This window comes from Corylus avellana, chromosome 3 (genome assembly GCF_965113065.1).
Source record: "Corylus avellana chromosome 3, dhCorAvel1.hap1.2, whole genome shotgun sequence".
Classification (NCBI taxonomy): Eukaryota; Viridiplantae; Streptophyta; class Magnoliopsida; order Fagales; family Betulaceae; genus Corylus; species Corylus avellana.
Genome location: NC_142492.1, coordinates 5,089,008 through 5,099,498, shown reverse-complemented (window position 1 = coordinate 5,099,498; position 10,491 = coordinate 5,089,008). Strand labels below are relative to the sequence as shown.

Sequence of the window (10,491 nt, the reverse complement as noted above, 5' to 3'; positions counted from 1 at the left end):
ATACTAAGGGTCGTAAATTGAGGAGAGTGAAGGTAATTTCCCACTAATTTGAATCAATAATTGAGGTTACACAGCATTGGAATAATAAATGGATGAAAATTGCTGGAAATTACTTATTTATTCAACAGCTATTCCACAATATTGTTGTAATATCCACAACAATCTTTAGATTTTTTATTAAAAAAAAAAAAAATGATTCACCAGTTAGTTGAGACTGTCACATCATCATCGTGAAATAGTTATAAGATAAAAATGTAATTTATAACCTTACTCTAAAGGGATATAGTTTTAAACTATACAAGATTGACCAATTTTAGATCTCTTGCTAAACGACCGATAACTTTCGTTCAATGTATATCGCCAATCACACTAAATATATATAAGGCCCAAGAATTAAAAAGGAAGAAAAAAAAAAAAAACAAAGAAGAACAATAAAAACTTGATGAAAACTTAAACAAAAATCCTTCTTTATGTTTAATGATTCATGTCAAACTTTTATATATTAAAATTTATTAGCTAAACTAGATAAAGTGAGTTTTGAGAAGCTACTTTGCATAAAAATTTGACTCATTCATTGTGAATGCTTTACTTTCAGCATTATTCTTAACATTAAGGAGGGTTCTAATTTTTTTTTTTTCTTGGAAAAATTGCTAAATTGGCCGATGTGGTTTTTGAGATTGTGACAAATAGCTCATTGGGGTAAGAAAAGATAAAAAAAGTCATTGCCATTAGAAAAGTCGAATATGTTAATGTGTCACATCAATACGAGTTATATTGTGGGGATGGTGGAGCCACCCCCTTAGGACAAAAGGGATGGCTCAAACCATTCTCATGATATTGCCCACCCCTAATAAGCTTAAAGGGAGTAATCGAGGTATTTCCTCAAGTTTTTGTTTTGGGCAAATAGGGGTAGCCAAACCACCTTGAATGGCTAAGGGTGGTTAGGCCACCCTCCATTTGGTCAAAGGGCATTGGTCGATCACCTCATCCATTTTATATATGTTTTTCTATTGTAAGCTGACATATGTCATAATATGATTAATGTTGATATAACAAATTAATGAATTTTGTTAACTTTTATATTTGTAAATTTTTTTTTTTTTTTCCTTTGCCCCCAAAGAATATATAATCATGTTTTAAATCTCATAGAGCTATCGGTGACAACCTCAAAAGAAATGACGAATTTAACATTCTTGTTTGTTTTTGTTTTACCGACACAATTCTAATGATATGCTTAACATGTTGTAATCAGGTCAACAAGAATCACACACGGCATGCCTCCTCCGCTCCTGTCTTTCCATTTCCATGCTTTCCTCGTGTCAGAACACGTAACCAGACTCAAACGGCAACCCTTGCCACAACCACATTCACACGGTGTATGTGAACACCACGCTCCCTACCATAAACCCAATTCCCATAACAAAGCGCGTGAGACCAAAATCTTCCACACTCGAACACTCAAATTTTTTTCACGGACCCGCGCGGTACTAAAATTCCCTCACCGCATCGGTCATCTTCGTCCTCCTCAAGAATATTGTCAGTCAACAATTCAAACCCTCACCAACTCTCTGTCTCTGTCTCTGTCTCTCTCTCTCTGCTTAATAGTCGCCTCATTCTCAAACCAGGTCTATTTTTTCTCTCATGGAGGGGGTGACGGCACACCCAGAGGAATTGATGAAAGAAAAGCAAGGGAGGCATGAAAGATGCCCAACAGAGGAAGTGAAATTAGCTGCCACCGCAATCACCCTGAACGTCCGGTTGAGACCGTCCGATATGCCCCTCCACATGCAGGACCGTGCCCTTCGCTACACCAGATCATTCCTCGACGGCATCAAATCCCATCCCAACCCCACCCACCTAGCTCGAGCTCTCAAAAAGGTATATATATATATCTCTGTTTTTTGTTTTTTCTTTCTTGTTTGTTTAATTAGATATATGGTGATATGTATTTTGGTTGGTATAGGAGTTTGACTCGTTGTACGGACCGGCATGGCACTGCGTGGTGGGGACGAGTTTCGGGTCGTTCGTGACTCACTCACCGGGTGCATTCGTCTACTTCTCCATTGACTCGCTCTCGGTTCTGCTTTTCAAGACGGAGGTTCACTTGGTCACCGAACCAGGTGCCTAGATATTACTAAATCATTCCTGCATGCTACCTACACACCAAATTCTATCCAGTTTTACTTTCTTTTCTTTTTTTTTTCTGAGAAAATGTGGAAATGCAACCATTCCTGAATCAGGGTGTCAAAGAGAAGTAAGGTTTGAAGAGAGAAAATCATTAGCTATATCAAATATATATATGATGATATTTAGTGAAATCTTTTAAAGGTTTTTTGTTAATGTAGGACGAAAGATTAATACAAAAGTATTGGTTCTGCTCCCCTTCTTCCTTTTGTGGACGATGAACTTTAATTTCAAATACACGATGTTATTATCTGTTTGCTTTCTTTTGTGGAAAGTGTTGTAAATTCATTTTACCTGTATAGCTTTTGTGGACGATGAGCTTTAGAGGTACTTATATATATATATATATATAGTAGGTACTTATATTTGGTTCCACTGAAAAGGCTAGTCACTGTCTTTTCAAATGGTTAGGACAAAATCATAAAAAGTGTATCTGCTAGGCTGATAAACGGGTATTATCATTCATCTGTGTGTTCCAATAGTACACGCAAACATCAACTTTCAGGCTCCTTTTGGATGAATAATAAGGAATAACCCAACAGTCTTCTCATTTCTGTTCATTTCAGCCTGTCTTTTGTGTTCATTTCCCCCAGATTGATTGTTTTCCTTGCTGCTCTCGCTTCTACTTCTTTCTTTATTTTGGTCAGCTACATTTGGTGCATGACTACTCTTTTCAACTGTCTCCCTTTTTTCTCGCGCTATATCTTTCTGGGAGTTGGTATTTTGGGCCACGGACCCATTCATTTTCTTCCATTACTTTTCCAAAACTTCGGGCGTTTTAATGTTAGAAAAGCATAGCGGATGAAACCAAATCTAAAGTATTGCAATTTCATGCAATTGGGAGAGAAAGATAATAAATAAAGGAGTAATGTTATTCTTTACATTCATTTATCACACTTATTTCTTATCGGCTGACGTGACGTATTTGAAGCGACTTTTACAAAAATAAAAAATAAAAATCACTTAAAACAAGTTAGGTCAAACAGATTGGCATATGACAACATAATACGCTAAAATTTGGGCTTTAAATTCTCATATTAACCATTTATTCCCAATTTTTGAATACAAGACTTGGAGAAACAAAAAACTAATAAGCTTATGGAGTGAGGCAGGCCAATGAATACAGAGTGAAAATGAACCACAATGATGATGAAAAATAGTGAGTACATATGAAGATAGATATCTAAGACAAGTTCCTCTCCAGCATGTAAGATTCTATCTTTTCAACGTCTTCTGGAGTGTCCACACCATGAGCCTCATGGTCTACTTTTATCACCTGCAAAAACAGCTATGCTTTGAGATATCCATATTTCAGCAAGAAAATAGCATGAACCTCAGTGTTGGTGCTTGAAAAGACTCAATTCTACCATGCCAACTAATTTTAGAAAATGAAACAAATGCACTATGAAGAGAAAAAAGATCAATAGCCCAAGTTCTTTTAAAATAACTTTATTTTTTATACAATTGCAATCAAAAGGAGAACAAAATGATTTCATTTCCAAAATGAGTCTCAACATCGAGAAAGTAGTTAAGTTGGATATAGAATAAGCCAGTCAATGGAATAAAGAACGATCAAATTTTTGAATACCTTCATCTTATACCCGTTCTCGAGGACTTTAAGCTGCTCCAGATCCTCTTCTAGTTGCAGTGGGGTAGGTTGAAGCTCTGGATATATCTTCAAAAAGTTCGAATCATAGCTCTGGCCAGACCATATAGAACACGACAACGCAGGACTATCAACTCACTTAGAAAAAAATACCTAACACTGAATAACTCTATTGTGCAATGAACATGTTAATTTGATACCTGAATTCCAAGGTGAAGCAAGTAGGGAAATTGTGGATTGACCTTTCCTGACCTGTACCAGGTAGGTACACAAGTAACACATTCATCAAGTCTTACAAAGCACTCAATAGCATGTGATATTACAATCACATAGAACATGATTTCTAGAAAGCAAAAAAATTAAAAAATAAAAAATAAAGGCAAAAATGCACTTTTAGTGTAACATCCCGGTCCCATATTGGAAAGATGAGAAGAAACCCACATAAAGTAGATGGTTTATAGAGATAGTCATGAATGCTAAGTCCCACATTGCTTAGTTACTAGGTGAAATTGAGCTTTATAATGAATTCTAGGGAAGCTCCAAATTGACTAGCCATTTTGGGGTAATAGAGCAGATATGACTAGCGCTTTTCCCTGGGTCGTTACAAGTGGTATCAAAACCACCTAGTAACGCCAGGTCATGTGGTACTGGAGCACTGCATGACGTGGACCTGACGAGGACGTCAGGAGTTTAAAGGGAGAGTTTGTAATACCCCGGTCTCATATTGGAAAGATGAGAAGAAGTCCATATAAAGTGGATGGTTTATAGAAATAGTCATGGGTGCTAAGTCCCACATTGCCTAGTTACTAGGTGAAACTGGGTTTTATAATGAATTCTAGGGAAGCTCCAAATTGACTAGTCTTTTTGGGGTGATAGCGCAGATATGGCTAGCGCTTTTCCCTCGGTCGTTACATTTTTTAAAAAGTTTTAAGTTTTGTCCTCAACAATTTTAAAGGATAGCCGACCTTCCTTCTATCAACTATGCAGGCTACATCAGATTATAAACATGCCATATTAGTCTTCTGTAAGCCATGTGCATTGTTCAATTCAAGACAGATGGATGGAAGGACAACGATGCTATCTCTTAAATTGTAGAAGAAAAAAATTGGAACTGTAATATTTCAAGACAAAAATCAAATAAGTGCCAACTTTCAGAGACCAAAATTGTGTATTTCAGCCAGGTATGAGAAAGAGGAAAGAAGCCCAGATATACATAAAGCAATAAACTCACTTGTTATATGGAATCAGCCCCCTTGAAAAATAAATGGCATAACCTCGATTATCTACCACACATTTAACTCGATTTGGATCAAATGCATCTTCAAGTTTCAAAGATGTAACTGCGGTGCTAAACACTGCATCTGGGGCTGCCTGCAGCACACATAAACAGATCCACCATGACCTCAACAAATAAACTGGATAATGAGATATATCAGAATACATAGAAACAACAATTTTACTCAATGTAACTTAACAGCTATACGAAATGTAACCAGGCATCATCTATTTTGGACTTTATCTTCAAATGAAACTTATAGTAAAAATTTTAAGTTTTTTTTTTTTTTAGATAAGTAATGATGATATAAAACAAAAGCGTATAGGGGCGTAACCCATATACATGGGAAGTATAAAAAGAGAGCGCCTAAGAGGGAGAAAAATGAAAGAGAAAGTCAAAAAAACTAATTACTAAAGGAGCTAGCCAAGCGGCCGTCCATGAGTAAAGAGTAAAAAAGAAAAAATGAATAAGTTCCTCCAAAGTCCTAGTGGAATTTTCAAAGCATCTAGCATTTCTTTCGCTCCATAAACATCACATGAGACAAAGAGGGACCATCTTCCACACAACTGCACTTCGAGAACGCCCTCCCATCCACCAGCAATCGAACAAGTCCCTTACCCTGTATGGCATAACCCAAAGCAACCCGAACCGACTAAAAATAGTATGCCAAAAATTTTTAAGTTATGGGAGAATTCTTTGTTCATGAGGTGGCAATAACAATTTATGAGCCATAAGCCGTGCTAGGGAAACAAATTTACCTGCAGAGCTTTAACAACCCCATCAATTATCTCGGGTTCAATAAGAGGCTCATCCCCTTGAATATTAACGACAATATCATACTTTTTTTCAAGCTTTTGAAGTGCTTCATTGCAACGCTCAGTACCTTTTAAGTTTAACAGAAAAAGTAGACTATCAGAAATCCAATTACGGTGAAGTTTGTAAGAAAGTAAAAACCAAGGAGCTACCATTTCGGCAAGATTCTGATGTCATTATGACTTTTGCACCAAATCCTCGACAACATTCTGCAATCTTTTCATCATCCGTTGCCACAACTAGACCAAGAAGCCATAAATGAGATATTAGAAAACCATACTGCACAACACATAGAAAGGGAGAGTCATGGGGTTGGGGTAGGGGGTGGGGGGGAGGGTGTTCATGAACAAATCCTTTCTCTGAAGATAATGTTCCAAACATTTTCATATAAACAGATTATACATACTGGTTTACCACCTATACTACCCCAGGTTTGATGCTCTCAACTTGGTAGAAGCTACAGTCCAGTAAGAAAGGTAACAGAAGCTGTTCAAACATATCAACATTAAGCAACTTCTCACCTTAGAAATCCAATGAGTGAATTGGAACACATCAACAAGAGAGAGGAAATGGTGCACTCATAGTTTATCCTTTATTGATCCAGTTCAGGTCCCTAATTACAGGAAGGTTGTAGTTCAATTGCAATGCTAAGCACTAAGCAAAATATAATGTCATCCACCGGAAGGCAAAGTTCAATGCCAGTGCTGTGACATGAGATATGGAAGATGGAACAACTGAAATGCTTAAGATATATCATCAACGTATTATAGAGCCATAAAGCATACACCTATATGAGTCACAGTATATATAAAGCTGATGAATGCAAAGTGGCATTTCAGTTTCACTCTATAGCATGCAGTTCAGACTTCAGAGTCACCTTCCTCAGGGATATTCTCCATGATAATGTCACATAGAGCCAAGACTTTAAGCAATAACATCATATCAAATTACAGGAAACTCCAGCGACTAGACATACCAATATGGTCCAATGTAGCTGCCAGTTTCGCCCTTTCCCATGTTCTCTGTAGAAAGCCAACTCAACAGAAGGGACTGAAATAAGTATAATAGCCTCAGTCCAGAAAAGATGATATTATCAATTAGTAATTAAGACGAGCAAATATGCTAAAAACTCTCAAACGAACAGAAGATCGATTCCTAAGCAACTATATAATGTAGAATAGAAGCTGCAGTGGGCTATAATGACAACAAAAGATGTGGGATTCGACACCAATAAGGTGCAGGATCTGTAGCAAATTACTCTTTAAAAGCCACAATTCATGGTTATTGATTCTCTCTCAATCTCTCTCTCATGCACCATGAGTTCATAGAACACTCAAAAAGCTCCTTGACAACCAAGAAGTTAATGGAACTTGTAATGTTTCATTACTCGTTTCTTTCCTTTTTCTCTTTGTTCATTAGTATTATGGAGTAGATTAAAAAAATTTATTTTTTTCCAAATGATAATTAAAATAGCACCCTCCCAAAAAAAAGTAAATTAAATAAAAAAAAAATACTTCGCCTTAAATGGACTAATTAAAACTATAGAACCCAAATCAGATCTAGTATCAAGGAAACCCAATAAAAAAAATGATACAAATAATTGAATTTTAGAGTTGGATAAAGAGAAACGAAGCAAATGGGTACCTGAATCATAGGCTTTCCGAGGATATTAACGAGAGGCTTGCCCTGGAACCTTGAGGAGGCGAAACGGGCTGGTATGATTCCGACCACCCGGCTCCGGAACCTCCTGGATCGACCCAGATAGGCGCGAGCGCCGACCGCCACCGCAATTGCTACTCCGGCGACAATTCCGTGAACGATCCATGCTTTGGCGTTGTTCGAAGACCCAGAAGAAGAAGAAGAAGATGATGATGACGACGACAAACAAACTGACATGGGGTTCATGTCGTTGATCTCTTTCTGTAGATCGATCGCTCACCCTCTACTCTGTAGGTAAGAAGGTGGGACAAGTTTCCGTGTCAACTGTGAAAATGGACGTTGGAATTTTTTTCATCGATGAATGTACAGTGAATAGGAGGATTTTTTTTGTTTTTGTTTTTTTGCAGGTAAAAGAGGAGGATTTATTAGCTTGTTATTTCCATAGTTTGAGATTTGTTTTACTTTATGTGTATTAATATAATATATTGTAAGGATGTAGTTTGTAACATATTTTTCGTTTTTACCCCTAATAAAATTTCATTAACTTAAAAAAGTTCAAGCTGAATTTTTGGGTGCACAACCTTCTTGGCATTAAGATCGGACGCAATACTCCAGCCTACTAACCTAGGGGTGTTCGCGAGTAAAGCCGCTTGTGAGCGAACTCAGGATCAACTCATTTAAGTTCGACTCAATTATTAAATGAAGCGCTTTGTGAACATAAATCATGCTCGAATATTAAACGAAGCAAGCTCGGCTCAACTCGGTTAGGCTCGTAAACGCGCTCGGCTTGACTCGTATATTTTTTTATTAACTAATAATATATAGTCAATATTACTCAATAATAACAAATATACTATATAACTTATTTTAATATATAATTTTTTTAACATTATTTTTTTCTCTCTCTCCTCATCTCTGGTTCTCTATTCCTCGTCTTTTTCACCCAAACAAAAACAAGTTTTCTCCACTTAGTCGTGATTAGAGAGAGAGAGCAATCGTTAAAAAGACCTAAATTCTATTAGAGCAGACCCAAACGAAAGGAAGAAGAATCGAACAAAAACTATTGAGCGAGATTGAGAAAGGTAGAAACTATTGAAGAATCAAACAGACCTAAACACTTTGGATCATTGTCTGGTGAGCGAGAGTGAGAGAGTGGAAAATGAGATTTGCGGTGAGAAAATGCGTTGTGACTAATGAGAAAGATTGAAAGAGAGACACGTTGAAAAAATATTTTTTTGTAGGGGGCGTTGTCCCACTGCAATCTAAATACAACCTGTTAACTAGTCCCATATTGCTAAGAAAACACCAATCCCAAGTTTGCTTATCTATAAAAGGATACATATATATTATCTCTCTTCGAAATCAAGTGCCTTGTTGTATTGGTTCGGGCTCCATACTCGACTAGTTAGGCTAAACAAATACTCATATGCAAGTTGAGTTATTGAGCTGTTTAAGAGTATTTGAAGTTTAAATTAATAAATTAAAAAAATAATAAAAAAAAACATTAAATATAAGAGCCAAGTCGCGAATTGGCTTGGCTTGGCTCGGCTTATTATGAGCTCGAACTCAATTTTTTTGGCTCATCCTTGAACTCAGCTTGAGCACGAGCTTGAGTAAAATTTAAACGAGCCGAGCCCAAGCAAGGGGAGCTCGCTCAAGCTCAGCTCGTTTACACCCCTATTGTCCAGCCCCAATTACATTTTTATAGAGTTACTAGCAATTTTTAATATGACTCACGGGTACAAAATTAAAAGGTTATGATTGAAGAATCTAATTAAATTGGTCAGATTAAGGTTAACCTATATAGTCTTTTATACTTATACCTCGATACAACCGAACCCGATACACGACATAATGATTGACAATTTTTGACATAATTTGCGAACTCGATAGAAAATTAGAGGGTTAGGGTTGATGGGTTTGACCCGTTTAATTAAATGAATCGAATTATGACTGACCTATATAATTTTATTACATATGCTTTGACACAATTCAAACTCAATACGCAAACATGAATTGTGACTCTTACTATAAAGCAGAAATGAAGAACAAGATCTGACTCGTATTACTTATGGCAATTGAAATGGTAGGATCCTGTTTCCAAGAGTAGAGGGAGAGGCCCGCAAAAGATCTGAACGCCTCCTTTATTTTTTCCGTCAAACAAATTTTTTTTTAAAAAAATCCCCATGGTCCTAAAAAGATTAAAAAAAAAAAATCGAATTAAAAATAAAATAAAAACAATAAATTCAAGAAAAAACATGATCGACTTAAAGATTTGAAAAATACCTCGTATCCCCCAAAAATATGAAAAAAAAAAAAAAAAAAAATCTGAATTTTTATCTAAAATACAAAACTTTGACCCTCAAGATCTGAAAAAAAGGACACAAGCATTTTGAGGGGAATTTTTTATTTAATTTTTTGCTTTATTGAAACAAGAATGTTTAATATGGCTAAGCTTATGACAAAATTATTATTTAAAAAAGTAAGTGACAAAAATTTTGTCATTCAAAAATAACTTTTTTTTTTTCTTGCCTTTTTACATTAATAAAATGGTAACTTCACTTTAAACCACTGAATTATCAAACGATTTGAAAAGCTCTTTAAACTTCAATACCTCTAAATTTGGATTCCTGAACTTTCAATTGCAATCAATTTAAACCAATCCGTCAGATTTTAAACGCTAAAAGTGAGACAATAACATTTATACCCCTGATTTTTTTATTTTTATAAAATTTCAAATTAACCCTTTATTTCAAATTTAAAAATAAAAAATAAATCAAAGATATTTTGGTCTTTTTATGAGTAAATCAAAGAAGTTAATGGTTAAATTTGATGAAAGTGTTCAAATTGACCGCAATTAAAAGTTTAAGGATCCAAATTGAGAGGTTTTGAAATTTAGAAAGAGCTTATTAAATCGTGTGGTAATTCAAGGGTCTAAAATGAAATTATCCCG

General features: G+C 35.8%; 2 protein-coding genes across 2 annotated transcripts; one reads left to right on the top strand and one right to left on the bottom strand.

Annotated features, from left to right (window-relative positions):
- Nucleotides 1–1,521: 1,521 nt before the first annotated feature.
- Nucleotides 1,522–2,436, top strand: LOC132176443 (dynein light chain 1, cytoplasmic). The gene is made up of 2 exons (XM_059588648.2): nt 1,522–1,878; nt 1,964–2,436. Exons 1-2 carry the CDS (start codon nt 1,642–1,644, stop codon nt 2,126–2,128), a joined length of 402 nt encoding a protein of 133 aa, XP_059444631.1. The 5' UTR covers nt 1,522–1,641; the 3' UTR covers nt 2,129–2,436.
- Nucleotides 2,437–3,196: 760 nt separating this feature from the next.
- CKS (Nucleotide-diphospho-sugar transferases superfamily protein) lies at nt 3,197–7,919 on the bottom strand. Its single transcript, XM_059588739.2, has 8 exons — nt 7,524–7,919; nt 6,856–6,901; nt 6,032–6,118; nt 5,825–5,949; nt 5,022–5,161; nt 3,991–4,042; nt 3,773–3,883; nt 3,197–3,460 (listed from the first exon to the last, which is right to left on the bottom strand). The coding sequence occupies exons 1-8, from the start codon at nt 7,782–7,784 to the stop codon at nt 3,368–3,370; spliced, it is 915 nt and encodes a 304-aa protein (XP_059444722.2). The 5' UTR covers nt 7,785–7,919; the 3' UTR covers nt 3,197–3,367.
- Nucleotides 7,920–10,491: the final 2,572 nt, after the last annotated feature.